This window comes from Apis mellifera, linkage group LG5 (assembly GCF_003254395.2).
Source record: "Apis mellifera strain DH4 linkage group LG5, Amel_HAv3.1, whole genome shotgun sequence".
NCBI classification, from domain to species: domain Eukaryota; kingdom Metazoa; phylum Arthropoda; class Insecta; order Hymenoptera; family Apidae; genus Apis; species Apis mellifera.
The window spans coordinates 2,743,796-2,768,135 of NC_037642.1; the positions used below are offsets into that span (position 1 = coordinate 2,743,796).

Genomic DNA, 24,340 nt, shown 5'->3' on the forward strand with positions numbered 1-24,340 from the left:
TGTTTACGGATAAACGGGAATTTGAAATGTGAAAAATCGAAGGTGAAAGAGTCGTTTCCGATAAAAATGGAAGAATTGAAATTACCTTTTCAAAATAAATTTTTATTCGAATAAATAAAATGATTTATACGATCAAATGTTCGATCATTTTAAATAGTAATAGAAAAAAGATGAGTAATAATATTATTCTTCCAGTTTAATTTTCATTTTCAAAGTACAAAAAATCGTACATTTATATCAGAACCAAAGAAATGTGCATAGAGAAGTAAAGAATGTAAGCTTCAAATTGGAAAAAATTTCTTATTATCAAGATACACGTTAAAATAATTGATTGTGCCGATCAAATTATTATTCAAATGATATTGCTTCCTCTTCATCTCTTTCCTTTATATTAGAATTTTGTTTCTTCGACGATAATAAAATAAATAATCGTTCTGACTACATTGTCATCAACTTAAGGGTAGGAAAGCCGCACATGCGCGCCTACAGGGACAGCAACCAAACCAAAGCTTGGTAACAACGCAATTGTTAGTGTAGTGTCGTTCAGCTCTATCGCGAGTTTACAATTCATCCTCGATTAAAATTCGTTATTTATCTGGAAATCCAGCAGAAAATCGTGACCAATCTCGATAAATGGAGACCAAGTGAGAATGTTTCGTGTTGAACGATGTCAAATTCAAGAAGAAGAAGAAGTAATTATCTTATATGATTTTTATTTAATTCTTTTCAATGAGATCTCTTTTTCCAATTATCATATTCGAAATTAAGAAATTAATAAGAAGAGTGTCGAAAGATTATCTCTTTTTTCATAAATTAGAGAGTAAATAGAATTTTGAATAAGTTGGAGGAGAAAGAGACAATTTGCAGCTTTTTTTTAACTTGGTAATCAAGATTAATGTTAAAAATGTTTCTAAAAATATTGGGAGAAAAGTGACAAGAAACTTGAAAAGACTGTCTATACAGTTTAAAAAGTTTTCACTGCCCATATCTAGTTTGACGAAGTTTCTATCACGAACCCTTTACTCTGAATTTAATATTTATTATGGGCAATGGTTCACGTCAAAAATTATAACACGCTTTTTAACATGGCTGTCTCGATGGATTGTCTTAAGAAGAAAGAGGACATGGAAAACGTATTAATAAAGTGTTTCAAGTTTTTCTTTTAAATTGATTCTCGACCGAAAGAGTCAAAATGGATGAGAGGCAAGAATTGTTTAAATAATTTGGAACAAACGAAAGGCTACAACGAACCTCCAACATTTATAATCGTAATAATAATCGTTATCGATTACGAAACAATTAAATTAATGAACGAAATCACAACAAGCTCATCGAAACTTCTCCGTGAAATTGCACAGAATGAGATACATTAAACTTGATATTCAGAAAATCGATTAAAACCAACGACGTAGTATCATATCGCACGATTCTTCATTCTTCGTAAAAACATTGACGTGAATTTATTATTATTCCAATCGTTAATTCAAGAGATGTATAGATAATAAAAAAATTAAATAAAAAATTCAATTGGATGATCGTAATCGAGGAATAATTAATGTAAATCGACATCAATAACGATGAAACGTATCAAATAAATATAAATTTAAAAATCGAATCTCGAAGATCTCTTAAAATTATTCAAGAGAATATTTGTTAAAAATCTCGATTCGAATTGGAAGAAAAATCGTATATAAGGTATATAAACACCATGAATCAAAATGGATTTTTCGTGATCGATTCTTCATCGTTAGAGAGCGTAGAATTTGTAATTTCGAGGATGAGAATTCAAATGGATGCACGGTGTTAAGTATCTCGAACGAACAATGGATCGTAAAGTGGAAGGGTGGCAATTTGAACGTTGATTCCTCCAATGATAAATGGAACGTGATAAATGGGAGGGATGGACGACGTAATGTCGCGTTTCTTCGATTACAAGCATATGAAGGGGAGAAGGGTTTATAAGGGAAGGATGTTATCGAAGGGAAAAAGGAAGACGATGAAGCGCAAGGAACAAGAACGTAAGAAACAAGGGAGATACATCCAATCGAAACAAGTGGAAGCCTGTTGTGGAGTTTCCATGGACGTGAAAACGTCCTGGGCGGCGCGAGAATTGACGTCCACCTATTCCAATCTGAATAATATGGTATTGTCTTGTGTGATAATATTGCTTTACAAACTGCACGTTTTATTACACTCGATTCTCAAAGAAATATACACGGAATCGATAAAATTATACATGCGGCACGTAGAAAAATTTACCGGGAAGCCTCGCGATAGGCGATACTTTGACACGATGATTGGTTTCTTTCAAGAAAAATTACGTAATATTATTTTTGCACGGGATATTTTGCATATTGTAATTATCGAGGATGGGAAAAAAAATATTTTTAAAAAAGGAAATTGAGGAAACGAGGAAGAATTTTCGTGAAAAAAAATTTCTATTCGATTATTTTTTCTTTTTGTGTATATATAAAAAGTGTAAGTATAAAACTTATAAAAGTGTTCCAAATTTACCAAATATATATTTACACGTTAATTATTGTTTGTTTCATACAAGAAAATTTCCAATCGAAGAGAGGATTGTTTCCCAAATGGATCTGGAAATATGTTAATAAAATCAAATTGAACTCGAAACGAAGAGGCAAAAAGGGGAAAAGCCCATCGATGTCAACGATCTCTCTGATCCAAAAAGGATCGCGCATATCACACTTGAACCAGGCGTGGAAGACGCCTGGGTATCGTGGCTCTGACACACATGACCATGTATAGAGTATCAAGGCACGCAGCGTTCCCCTGCTTTGCTCCTTTTGCTCTTTTCCAAAACGATGTTCGAGTGTCGTTCATGTGTCATTCATGCGGCGCGACCAGTTTCTCCAATTCCATTCCCCGATATTTGCAATCCCGTATATATATATATATATATACCGTTGATCGATGTTTTCGAGACAACAAGGCACGATTCCCCATTTGCCTTTTCCGTACCATCCGACGAAACGAGCATTCGTGTTCACTGTCTTGTTCTTGATTTACGATTTCTCTGCAACCCGTGTTGCGAAAACGTTATTTGGAACCTTTTGTCCGCTCGTTTGGTAGGAAGAGTGATAGGGAACTAGATAATGATAAGTTTGTGATAGTTAGTTAACTTGATCTAAATGGGATTATATTCAAGAAATTCGAGAGGAGAAATATATGCTTTTTAATGAATAATTAGTCAGATTCATTAAATTTTGTTTCTATTATGTTTTCGATGTGTTAAAAGGAAATAATAAGTAGTTGCAGTATTTTCTAGCGTGGAATTGCAATAATTGTTTCTGGAGGATCTTCATTATAATTGTGTAGTTTTTGGACACACTTTTTGATTAGAATAGTTGAGGTGACAATTTAATTATCTATCTAATCTGTGTTATTTAGTATCAGGAAAATTCAATGTTACATGGTGATAATTAATTTTTACAATATTTTAAAGAATTTTATAGAAGTTTTGTTAAAGATAAGAGAATAGGAAAATTTATAATTCTTAGATTTTTGAATCGACTCTTTACAAATCTTTATCTCCGAAAATTTTTCGTGAGAAATGCAGCACTCTATTTTTCTATTAAGCTCTCGAAATCATCTTCATTCGTCTTGTCGCTACGCCTCTTCATCTCGCTTTTTCACGTTTGGTTTGCTTTCTTTATCTTTGTTTCCCTCATTGAACCACGATAAAAGCCACTTTGCAGGTTTCTCGCAAAGCATTCGACCTCCTTTCCTCCGTTGATCTTCGTTTCTTTAATGTACCTGTGATCCTTCCTCTTAGCCCACCTGTCCTCCTCTCCTCTCTCTCTCTCTTCCTTTCTCTCTCCCCCTCGTTTGTTTCGATGATCCAGAGTCTTATTTAAGGGCAAGGTGAACGTACTCGTCTTGCCGGGTCAGATTTTCTGCTCCACCCACGCGCAAGCTGTTCCATATCAGGTTTATTTTCGAAAATGAAAATTCACAAATGTTTCTCTTTCCAAATGTTTTGTTTCCTTCGTTGTTCAATGGAAAGTAGGAAAAAGATTGGATAGATTTTTAAAAAACGTATATTGATGATTGGTAATATTTTGGATTTTGGAGATATGCATTCAAAGGAATCTATCTATTGTATTATCGATTTCCTTAAGTGTTTCGGATGTAGCTGCAACGTGCATGCACGTTATATTGCAATAATGTGCTATTTGCATAATTCTAAAGTTAGATTTACTCGTTTGTATTATTAATAAAGGATTCTCGTTTACTTGCCATTGTTTTCATTCCTTTCTCATCGAAACTTTATATCTCGTCTAATTTAATTTCTCGTGAATCGCTTTTTTTCTTCTTCTATTATTTCACGCTGATGGAAATGCAGATAAATCTACATGCTTTATTTCCGATTAATTGATTTATAGAGTTATGCGAAGTTACGTTTCACTTGCTAAATTATAGCGTACGTGTAATTTAAATATATCTTAGAATCTATTTAATTATTTATTAATCCGAGTCGATGAATCTCAGCGTTATTTAATATCGTTATTCATCTTTTGTTTCCTTGTCATTCCGTTGATCGAAAAATCAAAATCGATCAATTTAATTCCCTTTCCACAATCTCTCGAAATGTTTTACGAGTTTTTAGAAGTTTATTTATAACTTAACGTAGAAAATTATATTCGATCGAAACGAATGTGTCTTCGATGGCTGATTAATTGAAAATATTGAAACGAGGCAAATTAAAAATACGTGCAGCAAGTTTAGAAAAAAATAATCGATACCTCGAGCAAACATTTGAGATATCGAAATTCTCTCAACACGTGATGAATATAATTACACAGTTGTTCATAACATCGGATTTTGCTCTCCGTATTTTCGTAAAATTCGATAAAGAAAATCTCGAAAAATCGTCTTCTAAGAAAAACAATCCTTCGATATATTTCGATTCGAAGGTTGTGGACGCTAATCGACGTCCAATCAACGTCTCGTTATCATTACGAATTACACGTTCACGGCCGGTCGAGGCAGGAATTTGCACGTGTACAAAGCGAGACGACCGGCGAGTCAGGCTCATTAGGAATAAATCAATTAGCAGGCCTGTTGATTGCCGGCCCAACGATTCGACGGCTATCCAATTAACAGTTTCCTCTTGATTATCAAACAATGCCCGATCTTTCGAACGAAGACGAATCCCGACTGGGTCGACTTATACGACGCGTTAAAACTAAACGTTCTAAACGCGATCTATACTCGATCGCTTTCCACTTCCGGAACCGGTCATTCGCCTCCGATCGACGAAGAATATTATTTACGAGGATATATTTGAAATTAGAAGGGATACTAAAATTTGCAAGAGTATTTCATCATTTTTATTCGTTCAAAAGTCTTATTAAACTCTTATTTTCAACTTGGGTTCGATTCTTGAAAATTATATCGCGTATAAGGATCGAGTTAAATAACGCGATACAACGATGGCGAAAACCATATCGTGCGAGGGGGGGAAAAATTCTCATCAGCTTTGGCTAGGTAGCGGGTTTACTAACCTCTTCACATGTAGGTTAAAAGGAATCGATGAGATTGCACGTAGAGTGCAAACGCCGCGTATGCATCGGTCGAGGCTATAGAACGTGCAACTATCGCTGCAGGAACCGCGGTTAACCGAGAGTCGTAGGTCGGCCAGTAGTGTGTTAAACTCTGCCGCGCTTGATTATATTTTTTTTCGAGGGTTAGTGGAAGAAAGAAATCAAATCGAGAAAGGGAAATCACGAATGAGAAGATTTTTCTGTGCGATTTTCTATATGGACGAGCTAATCTAAAGGGATTTTTAATCGGGGAAGAGAACGTGAAAATATCGAGATCATTTTGGATCTCTTGAACGAATTTATATTCGATCGATGAAGAACAATATCCTGGAACAATACGTTTCGAAAATAAATATAATATTTCATTTTTTGAGCTATAAAATTAATTTAAGTCCACGAAGATTTTCATGACACCGTCGAGGAAGGAATTTAATTCGATTCACGATATTTCTTTGAAAAAGAACTTCGCGAAATATACAATTTTAATCTTAAAAATCCTTGGCAAGTGTCTCGCGATATGATAAAATTGAGAGGGAGAAATATGCGGTTGTCGCAGGCCCGCTTCCAACAGAAGCAACTGCAGGAGAAGGAGCAGAAGTTGCTGCAGCTTTACGACCAGCAACAGCAACGAGCTTATCAGGTGGTGCAACGAGGCAACGCGAGTTCGAATCACGCCACCATCACCCAGCACACCGTCACAAAGACCTCGAGCAGCAGCAGCAGCCATGCAACCTCGACCTCGCAAGGTGGAAAGGTGAGCGATTCTCCCCTCGCGTGGAAACGCGTTGTCGTAACGCGGTTTCACGCTACGCTTTCTTGAATGGGCTAATGGCCGGTGTTTCTGGGAACGAGTCGCAGTTTTTCCACACCTTCGTTTCTCATTCTCCTCGATTTCTTCTCGCGGAGAACGCTTTTTAAATCGCTTCTGATCATTTTTAAGAACAATAAAATGGTTAAAGTAAGGATCGAAATTTTGCTCGTTATTTTATATCTGATTATTTATCAAGATAGATGTATTTTGCAAATATTTTCTACGAGAAGATGTAAAATTAAAAAATCTTTGAATTATTTGTAACTTAACTTTTAATTTAGAGAAAGATTTAGAAAATATGTACAAAGAGATTTTGTACAGGATTGTAAAGTCTTATAGATACTTTTAATGTGCATCGATTGATAGAACGAAGGTAAATTTTTACATTTATTATTGAAGAAGAAAAGTAAGAAGATTAAAGATTTGCCGAACCTTGACCGCAATCTTGAGAATTCGTAAGTGAGCCCAGGTTGTTGTGGAACCAGTTTGTCGGGAAGTGAAATTATGTCAGCAAGTAAATTTGCAAGCAGGATTGAACAAACTCGTTTTGAAAATTTGTTCCAGTTATATGAAATATTTTCATAGAAATAAAATGAAACAATTATTAAATCCAAATTCAATCTTAATTTCTCTCTTAAATCTATCCTCTAGAGATATTTTATTCAAATTAATATCGGCATGAAAATTTCTCGTCGATTATCTTTCAAAGAACGAAAGTTTTCTTTCAAACTTGAAGATTACCTTCCCCTTAACTCGTCCAATTTCAAATGATCGAGTTTTTTAAAATTATTTACACTTTACTCCCCGCGATTTTAAGGTGAGGCAGATGTTCGACGAGAGACGACAAACGACCGTGAAGGGGATCGACAGAAGTTATCCGTTGGAGCCGCTGGAGAACAAACCGCGGAAACAGGCTAACGGAAACGGCGTTCAGAAGAACGGAAATTTGACGGTGAGCCGGCAATCCGTGACTGTAAAGCGGGTTGCGAGGGCTGACGTGAACAGCAATTTGAACGGTGGCAAACCGGTCGTCTCGTATCACGAGGAAATCGCTCGAGAAACGTTCGGCCCATCTGCACGCCAGGACGACGATGAGTTTGAGATCGAGAACCACGTCGCCCAATATTCGAATGGCAACCACAGGGACGAGGTAACGCGCCATTTTCGAAGCGAGGAAATTTTTATTATCGAAAATATGCCACATTCCTTGTCCATTCGTTTCTCAACATACGACATACGACAGGATATATGAATTGAATATTGCGAAATTTCGAGAAATATTTATAAAAGTTTCGCCATTAAAATGATTTCTCTCGTTTTTTTAATTTGAATGCGTGTAATGGAATCGATTTAAACAAGTTTTCCAAACTGTTTTATTTCCTTTCGAGGAATGTTTGGATAATTTAATGGTAATTTTTATTCATATTGTATATTATAATATTCATATATTGAAAAGTCAATATTTATTTGAAATATTTTAAATTATATTTCATTTGCTGTAGAATAACTTTTCTTTTTTCCTTTTAATTAAGAATAATTTATTATGATTGTTAAAAGATACGGAACAGTTTTTTTCATTTACGTTTTTTTTTATTCCAGGAATCCTGCTACAAGGATTATAAATATCGTTGCAATTCGTGCAATTTTTCAATCGTAACATATTTTAATTATATCTTAATCGTTTTTCGAGCAGAATTTTCACTGATTCGATATCTCGTTTAAGCAGACGCGCATCGAGGAGGTTGTGGACCAAGATACGATAGAGAGGAATCGTATGATGGCGAAACTTCATCTGATGGAATACGACGAGACCCTGAAGCATCGTGTTAAAAACGATCTCGAGAGCGAAGAATTCCCGGAGGATTTCATGGTGGATGTTCCTGACAAGCTTCCAAAACAAAGTGTTACCAAGAAGTTATCTCAAGCGGAGGCAAGGTTGAAACGTTTTAAAAACGCCAACGCGAAACGTGGTAACAACGTTACGAAGAGCCAAACTATCGCCCTGAAGAAACGAACTGACCCGATATTTCCGGCAAAATTTAGCCCCAGGTACGTAGAAATAAAAGATAAACGAGAGGATTGTGAAACGTTCTGTGAAAATGATACGTGTGTTTGGACAATTTACAAAAGCTTTCCGTTCCATGTTCTATGTTCAAACGAGAGTGGTGTATTATATTATTTAAATAATCAAAGATAATTGCTTTGACACTTATTTGACTTGAGATATATTTTCCATATTTGTAATTAAAATTTTTACTTCTTTTCAAGGAGTATTGAGAGAATAACGAATCAAGACGTTCACAAAATGTTTTTAACATTTTTTGACAAACTTTTCCATTTCAATCTTACATAAAGTTAAGACTTTAAAAGAAATATATAAAGGTTAATTTACAATGAGATTATATAGTAACGCTTCTTAAAAAGTCGTACAACTGCTAAACTACGAAACAAATGCCTCCAATTAAATAACTAACATTATAACCTTAACGCACATATTTTATAATCATTCTATAGAATTTCACATCGTGATGATAAAGATAACTATCGTTTTAAAATAATTAAACTTCTTCCAACTTCTTTCTTCACCACTCTCGTCCTCAACTTTTTCAAACTATTCAGAACAGAATTCAAAAAAAAAAAAAAAAGAACGTACGACTCCAACAACTCAAACTTATCTCAATTTCGAACTGAGAAAGAAAAAAAAAGAGAGAGATAGAGATATTACGAAACAAATTGTTATGAAAAAATTTCCAAAAAATTATTCACAAACATGTGTTGTCTTAACACGCAAGCAGATCATGTTTTCTAGGACAAATCGAACCTTGGCAAATGCGAATTCCCCGGCCGCTAATTGGCAATCAGTGCTAACAATCCGTCGCTGCTTTCGCCCTCTTCCCCCCCCTTCTCCGTCTATCTATCGCCGATTAATTTCTCGTTGCATAATTGCGATCGCTGGCTAGACTCGACTCGTTTAAACCCACGCAACCGTAGTAGCCTAACAATACATCCTCCCTGGAAGTGATCATCCTCCAGAAAGAGCGGCTAAATGGCGCGTTTCCGGCAGATTTAAAGGCGCAGCAAGAAGGAAGACGCTCTAATTTAATACCGTGTCCGCCCTAACGCTTAAACAGCCTGTTTGGAGAGAGGAATCGAAGGACATTTAAAAAGAAAACGCTCCATCATCGCCGTAACAATTATTCGTGTAATTATTTAAAGCTGTATATCGACATGCACGAAACGTGGAAAAAAAGCCCCTCCCTCTCTTAAAAAAAAAAGAATATAGAATAATAATTTGATAAGATACGAATTTTTCGTGCGTACAATTCGAAATGGAAATGGCGAAAATCAGTTCAACTCGTGCTGCTTCTTCTTTTCTCTCGTTTAACGAGGTTTAAGAATTAAATAAAAGGATTGAGACGGGGTTGAGGGGCGAGGCGTAAAGGTGTATCGCTTTATCCCGCTGCGAGGAAGAGAATCATCACGCAAAATCATTGCCTCATTTTCTCATGCCTCCTTCCCATTCTCTTTGTCTTTGGCTAACATCGCGAGGATTAACACGAGTTGAACGAGGATAGAGTTAAGGCGGTTATATCGATTGTATAATTTCGTAGAGAGTGTCGAGTGGTCAAGGATGGAAGAGCAAGAAAGGTTTCGGATGGAAGATGGAACGAGGAAAGGAAAAATGTTGGAATGGCGGTGCCCTCGAATTCTGAGAGGCGTCCACGATCGTCTCGCGAGGAATCTGAAAAGTCTCGCGCGATAGATTCGAATACTGGGACGTCGTTGAAAGAGAAAAATTCGGAAAATTCGAAATTCTTTCGCGAGGAGATGTCTGCCACCGCGAGGGGATCATCTTCCGAATCTTTTGAGAATCGAGTACGCAGAGGCGAAGGTTCAAACTTGTTCGATAAAGAATTTGAAAGCTCGAAAACTGCGAGAAAATTATCGCCTGAATTGTCGAAGAGTCCCAAATTCTTTAACGAGGAATCCGAAAACTCTTGTTCAATCGATTCGAAAACCGCGAGAAAATTATCCCTGTCTCGATCTTCGAGAGATGAGAATCTGATGAGATTCGAAAGATTCGATTCGAGAACTGCGAGCAGAGCAGAAAGAAACGAAACTCCGACTAAATTCTATTGCGAGGAAAATGAGAAATCGGTCACCACTTACGCAATAGACTCGAAGAGTCGTCCCTCAGGTTCGCCAGATTATATGAGAAACACGGAAAGTTTCGTGTTGAAAATAGAACCGAAAAGTAGAAAGGGCGTAATTGACAGTGCGACGAAGAAATCTACGAATCTCAGAAAATCTTCCTCGCCAGAATATTCGAAATCCGTCAAAGCTGAATCGCCCGACGTTTTAACGAGAGAGAAAGGTGGTGGCTCGAGTCCTCGATTGTTCAATCGCGAGAGAAGAAAATCGGCTAGCTTCGAACACTCTCGTTCCACCTGCAAATCTCCAAACCTCACCGAGATGGATATGAATAGTAGTGAAAATCGTGGAAGAGAATCGGTAGATTTCACAAGAAAGAGATCCAACACCAGTCCACAATTTTTCAGTTCGGACAGATCCGCCACGATCATGATAGTTACTCCAGAAACGATTACGAAAACTGAGATTGCAGATCGCTCGAAAAAGGAACGAAGTTTTTCCGAGAAAACTGCGTTAAATAGGAAAGAGACAGATTCGAAACACTTCGCACGAACTTCCGTGTCGCGATATTTGCCCGAGAAAACATTGAGAAACGAGGAGGAAATGAAGAAGCGTAATTCGTCTCGCGGTTCCTCTCCATTGTCATCGAAGGGCAAGAGAACGCCCGATCCGAAACCGCGATTTCATCACGAGAAAACTACGAATAGAATCGATGGAGTGTCCAGCAGCCGTGACTCTTCCCCGAAATCCCAAAGAACGGTTTCCAGAGAGGAAACGCCGGAATTGTTTCGTTACGAATCGGGAAAATCGGCTACAACTGTGAATCTCGAAAGATCTTCCAAAGCTACGATGGACGTAGACGTACGATCGAAGGGAAAATCGATGGAACAACGAGAGACTAAGTCAAAAACCATCGATAGAGAGTCTGAGCACACGCTGCGCTCGACGAAACTGATTCGTGACACGATGATGAATCAAAATCAAGTCGATTACGTTTCGATAAAGCGAGGAAAAGTTGACGAGAGAGTCGAAATACAAACTGTGGAATCGAGTCCAAAAAGTTGCACATCCGTGGAGATACAGGAAATCACGATGCCCGATCGTGGATACTTAAAGCAGTCTCGAGACGCTTGCTCGAAATCTGGTAAGGAAAAAACACTGGCTGATAGTGGGAAATCGAGCAAGCTCTCATCCAAGAAAAAGACCGTCCATGATACTTTGAAACAACGTGGAGCAAAGGTGAACAAAGGGATATGCGAGGGGAAGAATATTTTCAAGCCGAGAGAACAAACAACACCGAGTCCGATTCAAGCTCGAAAGAGGAGAACGGAAAAATATAGTCGTTCGCCCAGCGACGAGTCGATGGCTCGTAACGCGAAACGGAAAACGAGCGTGGTTCGAGCAACGAATCGAAAGAACGAAGGTAAAACTTGCAGCAGCCAAGGCGAAATTTTGAAATCGATGGAGCTGGTTCGTCGAGCCATGAGAGGCTCGAGCTTTCTCGTCGAAACCGCGGTCGAAGAGGAACAAATTGACTCGTCCACGATCGAGGAATCCGATGGTGGCGTTTTTTCAACGAACAGCGCTTTGAATTACGTGAGAACCGACTCGGTGGAATCGGCCCTAAGACGTTTCGATTCAATCGGGACGGAGGCCGGCTCGACTCGAAGCGTGGAATCGACGAGGAGACAAACGGAATCGTACGATGGAATCCTCGATCGATCGGATTTAAACCTGTCGAGGAGCCCCGTCGAATCGTTCGTCGTATCTTCCGCGAGAAAAACTTCGAGAGAGAGCCTCGAATCCGGTTGCAGAGAGGGGGTGGATTTCGCGGAGGAAAACGGGAGGAAAAAATTGTGCAAGCGGAAACTGTTCCACGAAACCGATCCGACGTTTGACGAGACGGAGAGATCCAATCTGGAATGGTTGGTGGGGTCCAATGGGAAGAAAACGCGGGAACATTCGGTGAAGATACGCCTCGAATTCGACTCTAGCGACGAGACGTCGAGGGGAGCGACGACAGACAAAGGAGAAACGGGTGAAACGTCAACAGGTGCGGATCGTTCACTGTCTGTGAGGCGGTTGAGATCGATCGAGGATATACGTAAGTCGATCGAGGGCGAAAGCGAGCCGGTGATCGAGTCGGGGCGATCGGGGCGCGGGACGGGGCGGTCGGAGGCGGCCCGTCGAACAAATATCGATGATCGTGCTGGAAGTAGAGGAGAAAGGATGTTTTTGCCCGGGCGGTCGGGGAACGTTGCCGCGAGGAACAAGGGTATGGGGGATACGAGCCGTTCGGCTGTAAAGTGTGCGATGCGTTTCCCCAGGGTCGTGAAAAGTCCGAGCCCGGAAACGGTGAAGACGGCGGAAACGAGCAACCGTGCGAGGAGAAACGTACCACCGTCGCCGTCCAAGAGTCCGGACACGATGCCAAGGGTAAGCAAAGATTGCGTAAAGGATTCTTCTTCCTTTGTAAATAGGTGCGTACGAGGGGAGGGGGATGTTTGTTTGATTAAAAATGTATACTGTTTCTCGAAGATTTGTAATGGATCAATCAGTAATGGAATTGCACGTAAAAATTGATTATGAGGTTATTGTACGGTGCGAAGATAGGAGATATAATTTTGAACAAGATTAAGTGGAAATGAGATATACTTTTCTATCGATGTATTTTTAATAATTTTTAATTCCAGAAATTCAGATAATCGCACGATATATTATTTGAGATTAATAAATGAGAAGATAGGGAGAAGATTTTTATCTACGTGACATTTTACACGCATTGTTGTCAATCTGTTGATTACAATCAAATAACTTATATAAAATCGGATAAAATATTCACGGTTCTACGATGAAGAAGATGGAGTTTTATATAAACGTATTTCTGCTTTAGCGTGCGTCCACCGAGTTGAAAGTTCAAGACACAAAATCGACGAAACGGGGAACACCTATGAAAGGCGCGGAGCCAATTGGAAACAGGAAGGCGATGACAACGACGACGACGACGACGACGTCGACGACATCGGCGGCGAGCACGAGAAAATCGACGGATGTCGTCGATGGCGCTATTCTCGAAAATGGTCTGCATTTACGAGACCAAACTGCCGAAACGAAATACGATAACGACTCGCCCACGATGAAGAAAAGCGACGCTTTTGTCATCGACTTCGACGAGCAACCGCCGAAGGAAAACGATGCGCCACTTCCGCGGAAACCGTTTTTGCGAAAACAATCCACCGAAGTAAGTAGCTGTTGAAATAAAAAAAAAAAAAAAAAAAAAGGATACCTTGTAAAAAGAAATAAATTAATAATTTTTAAATTTTAAACATTTTAAACCATGGTTTTGATTTAAAATTCTCTCGCATTTGAATTGTTAAGTTAAAATTATATGTTAGTCGGATTAATCAAGTTACTTGAATTTGAGGAAATATAAGTATAAGTTGAAGCTATTTTTATTAATATGAACCTGTTATTTGTTTGAGTTGAAATATCAAGTATTCTTTGAAATTTCTATAATTCGTCCTCAATCATCAATTGGCTTGGCATTAAATTTCAAATTGCTTTTATTTAAATAACTTGAAACCAATTTCAACGATATGAGCCTGTTATTTCAATTCTTGATTTGAAAAATCTTTCTTGTACTATTATATTATATTATACAATTATCTTTTATTATAAAGTAAGATTAAGATACTTTCAACTTTCCTTTAAAATTATACGTCTTGGATTTGTACAAAAGAAAGTTTCATAAATGTTATTTCCAACGATATTGTACGATAATGTAACAAAAATGGATATCATGTTGAGATAAAGAAGAACTTGAGTGCATTATAAGGTTATAATTTAAAATTTAATCACACGTATTAAGAAAAAGCAGACGAAATAAACGATTTTAAATGGGAAATATTGTAACGATTCGGATAAAATCATATTTCATTTTTAATTTCCAAGTAATTTTAGATAATATCGGAAAAGGAAACGATTTTATTTTTATATTTACTGCGTGATTTATAAATACGTTCTATCTCTGAATTATCCATTCTTCATATCGAAATAATATCTATCGAATATCGTAATTTTTCCGCTACGACTTGAAGATAGATATTTGAGAAATGAGTAAAAATACAGTAAAATGTCTGCCGCCTTTTGATACAATTTAACCCGGGAAATTCAAGTTTTGCTGCATATGGATTCCTCCTTTTTATATTTCAAGTGAAATTATTTAGTTCGATAAATTTCCAGTTAAAAGTTAAACAGTAATATTAACAGGTGTTTTATTTATATAATCTTATAATGTCGTAATTATAATATTCAATCGTGTCACGATTCTTTGATATTAAATGTCGAATAATTATTGAATTATTTACCATTGTCATTTTATTATTATTATTATTTTTTTTTTCGTACATTATTTTCAATTACGATTAATATTCATTTAACGTTTTTTATTTATTAATTAGAAACAGATTACACCCACGCAATCACTTCGAACTCCTATGTCAATTTCGTCCACCTCTAGTGGCATTTCCACGCAGAATCAGACTTCTGTTTATAGAAGTAAAATGGCTTCGAGAGCAAAGACGCCAATTTCTACAACATCGTACAAAGGGTCGACATCTAACAAAAACGGAGGAGCAGCAGCAGGAGGAGCAGCAGCTACGTAAGAATTTTTAGAGTAATTGATTTTCCTGTTGTGAAATTAAAAAACTTTTGATACTTATAAAAATATTTCATAAAAATATTTTATCATGGAATTTATATTATTTGAGATAATTCATATTTTTAAGTTTTAATTTTTTCAATGCTAATGTAAAAGTAATATTTCATTAAATAAAAATTGTCCAATTTTAATTATGTCTTAAGAAATTTAATTTGATTTAATTTCATATATATATAATGTATAACAATTATGTAATAATATAGTGATTATTTTGTAAAAATGTTAATCTATTAAAGAAAAATAAAGGAATACAATTTTTCTGTCCTTCTAAGAAAAGATAAAAATTGATTTAAATGATAAAAATTTATTTTTATTATAAATCAATCAATTATTAAAATTTAAAGTTTTTAAAAAAATAATTTCTATTATTATCAATATATATTCCATTTTTTAAATTAATATCCTTAATAAATTATTACAAAAAAATTCTTTTTATAAATAAATCAAAAAAATTAATAAAGACATTCTGTGTCTCAGAAATTAAATCAAAAAATATTTCTAAGAAAAAATAGTTAGAATACTTTCAAAAATTTTCAATAAGAATTCATAGCTTAATATGAATCCATTTAATTATAGAAGATAGAGATTATCTGAAAATTGTAAATATCTATAATTGAAACATTGAAAAGATAAAAACTGAAATCTTCTACATATGAAATATTTCATATTTGCTTCAAATTTTTTTCAAATTTTTTTCAAAAGATATAATTTTATTACAGCGAAACTTTAGTGCCTTGTAAAGCGTGTGGTCGTCGATTCGCCCCAGATCGGGTTGCTCTTCATGAGCAAATCTGCATAAAAACAGGCCAAAAGAAGAGAAAGCAATTCGATACCATGATGTATCGAGTAAAGGGTACTGATATTGAGCCATTTGTTAAGAAAGGGCTCGTTAAAAAACAGATGGAGGTCAGTGTTCCAATCCTTCATTCATTCCAATTCCAAATCATTATCCCTCCTCCTTTTCCAATTCCTTTATAACTTCTATCTCGAGTCACTTTGTAATTGTACATGGTTCTAAATAAAATACTAATAAAAATTATAATATTGCAAAACAAGTTAAAGAATAAAAGATATTGGAAAATGATACTACAAGTAGATTACACTTAAATACTGATAAATGTTTAATAAATTAAGGAATATATCAATGACAATCCAGCAATAATTCCAAAATCTATTGTAAATCGATCAATTTTGTGAATCATAAAATATCATCACTTTTATTCTGAATCAGAGAAAAAGGAAATTCGATAAAAAAATCTTTGCAAAAATCAAATTTCTTTGAAAAAGGATGGAGGGATATTGATCGTTTTAAAAGGATGGGATGGTTGTTGTTTTACATGTTTCAGAAATCGAAGAAACCTGAAGTAAAGTCGAATTGGCGGCGTAAACACGAGGATTTCATTAACGCCATACGTTCGGCCAAGCAAGTGCAAGCACATCTGGCCGCAGGAGGCAAGCTCAGCGATTTGCCACCGCCGCCAGTTAGCGATAACTACGATTACATTCAGTGTCCCCATTGCGGAAGAAAATTCAATAAAGCGGCCGCCGACCGTCACATTCCCAAATGCGAGCACATGTTACACAATAAGCCGATACATTCGCGAGCACCGAAACCGAAACGTTAATTTCTCTCAGATTAAATTAAACGCTTTTTTTTTTTTACATCGAACTGGAACAAGATAGATTATGCCTTTGTACATTAAAGAGAAAAGATTGAAAAAAAAAAAAAAAAAAAAAAAAAAAAAGAATTAAAAAGGAGGAATATATAAAATTTTATTGTAATAATATATTATCATTGTATATTGCGAAAAAAAATTGTGCGAAATTGTGACAATTTTAATATAACATTTTGTCTCTATCTTGTTCGTGATCGATATTATTTTATATGAATATTTCGTTTCGATTATGAAAAATTTTATATAAGAATATATATAAATTATAAAAGCTCGCAAAAAAGTATATTTTTTCGGAGACGTATGAAAAAATTAATTTTTATCTACTGTATTGAATCTATAAGTTTTATTACGTTTATTTGCGACAAATGTATTTTCTGATTATACGAAAATAAAATATAAATTTTCCTTACATTGTATATATATGTACGTAACAAAATGAATTTATTCGATCATCATGTTTTGAAAGAAATTTATAAAAATAGTAAATAGCATTCTATACTTTTTCAAAAATATTTAGTCCTTTTATTTTTTTAAAAATAATTATTCGATAAAAATTGATGAAATAAAATAAAAATCTATGACGTCTCATTGTGAAAAAGATATTAAATCTTGGAACGCTTACTTTATACGTATTTGTATCTTTTTATATCATAGTACTAGTGAAAAAACATTGTCTATTTGTGATTATTATAATCTATCATCCTAAAACGTATCCTTCATATACTTTCATATACTAATTAAAATTATAATTAGTTATTTAGAGATGAAAAACTAATTATTAAATTGTTTTGATTAATATTAAAAATATTGTGATTTAATTTGTAAATTTTATTTTCATCGAAATAGATTGTCTTACAAAACAAAAAAATATATAACAATTTTTATAGCGCTTATCTTTTTAATAAATAAAAATATTGTAATATTATTGTTATGATTAATCATTGAGGGCTAATAAACTAACTTTTTAATAAAAAATTTTCTGTTTGAAATATCACAAGTTAAATATTATTCGTTAAATTCATTAAAGTTCAAATTTATAAAGATAAAATTATAATTATTTATAAAATTTTTCATGATAAAAAATTATAATAAATTAATATCAAATATTAAGAAATATTAAACTTGAAATATTGAAAAATGCATTCTTAATTTAATTATAACACGAGCACAAAAAAAATACAAATACGAAAGTTACACATAATGTTACAAATAAGAATAGTAGATTTGGATATTATAGAAGAAAAACAGAAATACAATAAAAATTTAAGGATCAGAATCATTTATAAAAAGTTTTACATGAAACAAAGATAAAAAAAAAAGTTAACAATAAAGAAAAGACACAAATTAAAAAAAACATCTTAATCTTTAATGCTATTTCTTAAATATCAAAGATATTTCAAGCTTAAATATTTTTCAATCGATTTGTATTTGTATCAAACAAAATAGCATAATACACTATTAAAATACAGAATAAATGTGACATACAATTCTTTTTTATGTTTCAGAAAACACAGAAAATACGAAATTCGAAAATCATCTTGTTTATCACATCACATGCAACATCGGTTCACTGTACAAAAAACAATATTATATATTTTATAGTAAGTAATATGAATTAATTCATTTTGTTTACAATTATATTTTTAGCATAAAAATATTAATTATAATAAATTTAGTGATAGTATTAAAGTGATGGTATTAAAGTAATAGTATTAAAGTGAATATTCTCGTTTCATTCCAAAAATTATAAAATATATATAGATTTTTATTTTGAACTTTTTAAATGAATTAATTTTGTATAAGTAGACAATATTATAAATATTGATTGAATATTGTATCTGAACTATATTACATTAGATGATATAAAAAATATTTTAGTTTTTTTTGAAGTTAAAACATTTGAGAACATGTAATGTACATATAAAATCCCATAAACTATCACATCTATTTTATTTCTTGTCTATGACAATAATGCACGATCGGTAATTCAGGTAATAGATATAAATTCCATAAGATGATATATCTATTTCAAATTTTGTCTATGGTGGTACATCATAGCAGACGACGTGTATTCCCGATGAATAGAAAGAATATTTAAAAAGTCAGCTATATTGGTTAGACTTGTTATGATTAAAACGCGGATTCTTACAATGCTTTTGAGTCCGTCTTTTGTGTAAAATAAAATTATGGATCATTTAATTATACTGGTGGCTATATTACATTTATTATATTGTCCGTTTACAAAAGTAGAAGAAAGTTTTAATCTACAAGCTATGCACGACATCTTATACCATGGTTTTAACCTATCAGAGGTAATTATTAGAATATTTATTAAAAATATATTATATAAATTACAATATAATTAAAATAAAAAAATAAAAACAATAAATAATGAAAACAAGGGACAAGGATATATTTGTCTTCCTTGACAGGTTGCTGACATGCAATCAAAAAGATATTACGCAAAATCTTCGATATTATATTTAGAAGCAAATACATATATTTATAAATTTATGATCAGCTGATATAGTTTCTGTACGTCTATATATGTTTAATATACTAATTTCAATTTTCTTTTAACCGAAAATATAGAAAGAGAATTTGTTTATTAATAATATAATATAAATCAATCAAAGATTGAATTTAATAATTAAAAATATTTATATAAAAATGCACATTAAAAGAAACTAATATAAATAAACATTAATTATTTATTACATATTTATATTTTAATAGTATGATCACCATGAATTTCCTGGAGTTGTGCCACGATCATTTGTGGGATCAATTATAGTCTCAGGCTTGGCATCACCTTTAATAGCAACCATTAATTATATGCAAATTAATAAGTTTTTTGCTCAATATATTGGTAAGTTAATTAATAAAATATATTGGCATTATTATTTTATTTGATTTATATTTAAAAAAAATAATTAATATTATATTTTTTTCAGTAAGAGCAACATTGGGCTTATTAGTAATAGGTACATTAAAACTATATAGAGATGCTTTACAAAGCATCTTTGGTCTGCAATTTACTAAATGGTTTGTTGCAATTACTGTAACACAATATCATTTTATGTATTATTTAAGTCGTACATTACCAAATATAATGACTATGCCATTAGGTAATTTAAGTTCAAGTTATTACATATATTTTATTTAATGCTGTATGAAAATTACTATTTATATATATATATATATATATATATATATATATATATATATATATATACTATTACTACTATGTATTATTATTTATATATATATTATTTCTATGTTTATAGTACTACTGGCTCTATATGGATGGTTGAAACAAAGTCACGTCATATTTATTTGGTCATCTGCAGCAGCAATAATAATATTCAGAGCAGAACTTGCCATGCTACTGGGGTTATTCCTTTTGTACGATATAGCCAACAAGAAACTAACCATACTAAGGTATTTACATATTATATTGCGGACCATTGATTCCTAGTATGGCTATAACATTGCATACAGAAGTGATTAGAATCATCAAGGAACCTTCTGCAAAACTGCACTGATTTGTAAGCTTTGTTTGCTTATAAAACTTATTAACATAATAAAATCCTTCCATAAGAAATAACTAAATCAAATATAAATCCCTTGTTTGATAAACTGCAGTACAACTTGTGCTCTTGTTAAAAGTAGAAGAAAAATAATTAAAAATAATTATATAACATAGGAAACCTTTTTTATTAGAACTATATAAATTATATATACTGTTAGAATAATAAAATTAATTTTTCATAAAATTAATAATTTTTTTAGACTGTTTAAAATTGCGGTTCCAGCTGGTATATTTTTTCTAACACTAACAACCGCAATAGATTCTATATTTTGGAAACGATTATTATGGCCTGAAGGTGAAGTATTTTACTTCAATACTATTCTTAATAAAAGCAGTGAATGGGGTGTATCCTTTGTCAAAATCATTTTTAAATTTATTTAAAATAATGAATTTAAAATATATTTATTAAACTTAATATAAAAATAGACATCACCATTCCTATGGTATTTTTATTCAGCTCTTCCACGTGGATTGGCTTTTTCTTATTTTTTGATACCTTTAGGAATGCTATGGGATGCTCGAGTTCGAACATTAACAATTCCTGGTATTGCATTTGTTGCATTATTCTCATTTTTACCTCACAAAGAATTGAGATTTATCATATATGTTTTTCCATTATTAAATGTCAGTGCTGCAGTTGTTTGCCATAGAATGTAAGTAAATTATATTAATTATTTTCTAAATTATTTTTAATTTTGAAATATTTAAGATTATATTTTTCTTTTATTTTTTAAATTAGATGGGAAAACAGAGCAAAAAGTCCATGGAATGGGTTTTTGGCATTGATCATTTTAGGTCATTTAATTTTAAATGCCCTATTTTCTATGTTTCTTTTATGTATTGCTGGCTCTAATTATCCTGGTGGTTTAGCAATTGCCAAATTACATAGACTTGAAAAAGATTCTCTCAATCCAGTGCATGTACATATTGATGTTCTTACTGCACAAACAGGAGTTTCAAGATTTACACAAACAAATAGTTCTTGGATGTAAGTTTTATAAATAACTATTTAAAATAAAAAAATAATCTACCTATAGAATAAAAAAATATTTTCGATATATTTTCGATATATTTTCGATATATTTTATTTAATCAAAAATAATGCAATTTAATTTATCATTAACTATCTTTTTAGTTATTCAAAACAAGAAAATTTAACTATTGGCAGTCCAGAAATGCTTCAATTTACACATCTTTTAATGGAAGCCAAAAGTAAATATTCACCCAATATAAAACCATATCTTAAAACACATGATATTTTGGATTCTGTAGATGGTTTTTCTCATATAGCATTAAACTATAATATATTACCACCAATAAGAATAAAAACTAGACCAATTATATTTATCATGAAAAGAAAACCATATATACAATATAATCCTAAAAAAGCAATTTATTTAAAACAGTCAACTGAAAATTCTACAGAAATAAATATAGAAAACGAAAAAATAAATGATACCGTAAAGAATGTGGAGCCAATATTGGATGAAATAATGGAATCATTAGAACAATTTGAAAAACCATTAAATATTAAAGATATAAATATATCAGATACAGAAATACAAGAAATCAAATTAAATAATACAATAAACGATTCTATTGAATTTGCTAAATCATTAAATACAAAAAAAACATTTAATAATTTATCTGAAAATAATTTATCACAATTAGAAACATCAAATAATAAAGAAAATAATAAAGAGATTGCAGTAAATTTAGGAAAAAATATTGGAACTGAGAATAATATTAATTTACAATTTCATATTAAAAAAGATTCTACTATTAAAGAAAAAGAAAAATTAGATATAAAGAAAGATGAAAATGAAAAATCAGAAATAGATAAAGAAGAATTAAAATTTAATATACAAAATAACAGTACAACTTTAAAAGAAGTTGTCAAAAAAATTATTCAAGAAAAAGTAGAAGCAGTTAAATTAAGAAAAGATACAATAGAGGAAAAATCAGAAATTTCACAAAAAATTAATGCTAAAATAAAAAGAGTTCCAATAAAGATAGAATCATCACAAAAAACAAAAATAACAAAACAAGATTTAAAAGAAAAATTATTAGAAGTTCAAGAATTAAAAGAAAAACCAACAATAGTTCAAGAATTAAAAGAAAAACCAACAATAATTCAAGAAATCAAAGAAAAACCTATAGAAGTTCAAGAAGCAACAATTGAACATAAATCAATTAACATAAAAGAAAGCATTAGAAATATAATTAATCAATTTAAGGAATTTGAAAAAGATTTTATATACGAAGATTTGGAATTGGATAAAAATGAATTAGATATTGAATATAATGAACAATCTATAGAAATAAATACAAAAACAGCAAAAGACTTATCAAATATAGATACTGTGATAGAAGATAAAGATGCAAAAAAAATCAAAGATGTCAAAGAAAGTTTAAGGGACATAATATATCAATTTAAACAAATAAAAAATGAATTAACTTCAGAAGAAGATGATCAATTTGAAAAAATTGAAGCCACATATATGGAACGACCAATTGCAGAAACATTAATGCAATTTAGTGAAGTATTAAAAAATTTAGTGCAACATAGAAAAAAAAATAAAATATACAATATGAACATTCTTGAACATAAAAATGATGTACCTAAAGTACAAATGTTGTCAAAAATACCTCTAGAAAATCAAATTCCATCCCAATTTTCAAAGAATTCAAAAAATCATAATAATGAAGAAAATATACATACTATAGAAAAAGTTATTCAAAATATTAATGAAAAAGAAAGTTCAAACCCAGGTACAAATAAAGTTTTACAAGAAAAATATCTTACCTCATATAATAATAACAGAAATATCTTATTAAATGCTCAAAAATCTAATAGTATCTCAAATAATGTAGAAAATAATGCTTCCAATGAAAAGAATAAAATAATACAAAAAAATATTGGAAATAACTCAAACAATTAAACATCAAAATATTAATTCATTCTTTTATGTTTTTAATACAGTTATATAATTATAATAATATGTAAATATGTTATTCTGTGATAACAAAAATGTATATCTTTAATGCTCATGCATTACCAACACGGAAAAACGAATTTTATTTTTTAAAATATTAAAAAATATTAGAAAAGGATAAAACTTTTTTTTTTCTTACATAATATAAAAGTGCCAATTTTATATGTATACTTGTGTAAAAGGACAAATTGAAATAGTGAAATTATGTATTAAATATTAATTTAATGTGTAATAATTATTTCACATATTATAAAAATGTCTTAATAATTTTTTATATATTTAGATGTTGAAATATTTATCTAGATATTATTTGATATAAAATTATTATTTATCAATGCATGTTTTTAAAAAAACAATTTTATTATTCACCCTTGATTATTTAAATTTTAATAAATTGTTTTATGATAATTTCTTGATATCTTTTTTTGCATTTACTTTCTGCTTTTTTATGTTTTGTTTGTTTTTTTTTAAATTATAACATTGTTATTTTATATTTATATTTTTTTATTTGATTTATATTCATTATATTTATATTTCACCACACACAAAAACTTTATATATTTATACACTTTATACATTTTATTATATAAAAAAAATAAATTATTTCCATATTGGTATTTGCAGAGCATCAAGTGCCTTAAAATTTCTTCATAATTTTACATATCATAAAATATATATATATAATATATATTAATATTTTACAATAAATAAAAATAATTTAACATGAAAAATTGTAAATCTAATCTTATTAATTCAATAATTGATAATAAGAATTATAAATAAAAATTGTATTAAATAACATTAATCGATATTTAGTTAATAATTA

The 24,340-nt window shown here is 31.8% G+C and overlaps 2 protein-coding genes across 5 annotated transcripts in view; both read left to right on the forward strand.

Annotated features, from left to right (window-relative positions):
* The window catches only part of LOC724385, a 40,923-nt gene extending 23,581 nt beyond the window's left edge, over positions 1-17,342 (forward strand). For 2 of the 4 annotated variants that reach the window (XM_026440994.1, XM_026440995.1), the window contains exons 3-10: positions 6,124-6,321; positions 7,196-7,528; positions 8,105-8,427; positions 9,990-12,966; positions 13,424-13,771; positions 14,991-15,190; positions 15,970-16,156; positions 16,597-16,930. In XM_026440994.1, the coding sequence (XP_026296779.1) occupies positions 6,124-6,321; positions 7,196-7,528; positions 8,105-8,427; positions 9,990-12,966; positions 13,424-13,771; positions 14,991-15,190; positions 15,970-16,156; positions 16,597-16,875 (4,845 nt within the window). In that variant the 3' untranslated portion in view covers positions 16,876-16,930. Of the gene's footprint in view, positions 1-1,637; positions 2,144-6,123; positions 6,322-7,195; positions 7,529-8,104; positions 8,428-9,989; positions 12,967-13,423; positions 13,772-14,990; positions 15,191-15,969; positions 16,157-16,596 lie in introns of those variants that run through there. The other 2 variants (XM_026440993.1, XM_026440996.1) reach the window with 2 other exon arrangements.
* Positions 17,343-18,953: 1,611 nt separating this feature from the next.
* LOC724431 (probable Dol-P-Man:Man(7)GlcNAc(2)-PP-Dol alpha-1,6-mannosyltransferase) lies at positions 18,954-23,715 on the forward strand. The gene is made up of 8 exons (XM_026440844.1): positions 18,954-19,238; positions 19,663-19,795; positions 19,881-20,054; positions 20,214-20,367; positions 20,719-20,863; positions 20,945-21,171; positions 21,258-21,506; positions 21,654-23,715. Exons 1-8 carry the CDS (start codon positions 19,113-19,115, stop codon positions 23,458-23,460), a joined length of 3,015 nt encoding a protein of 1,004 aa, XP_026296629.1. The 5' UTR covers positions 18,954-19,112; the 3' UTR covers positions 23,461-23,715.
* The last annotated feature ends 625 nt before the right edge of the window (positions 23,716-24,340 follow it).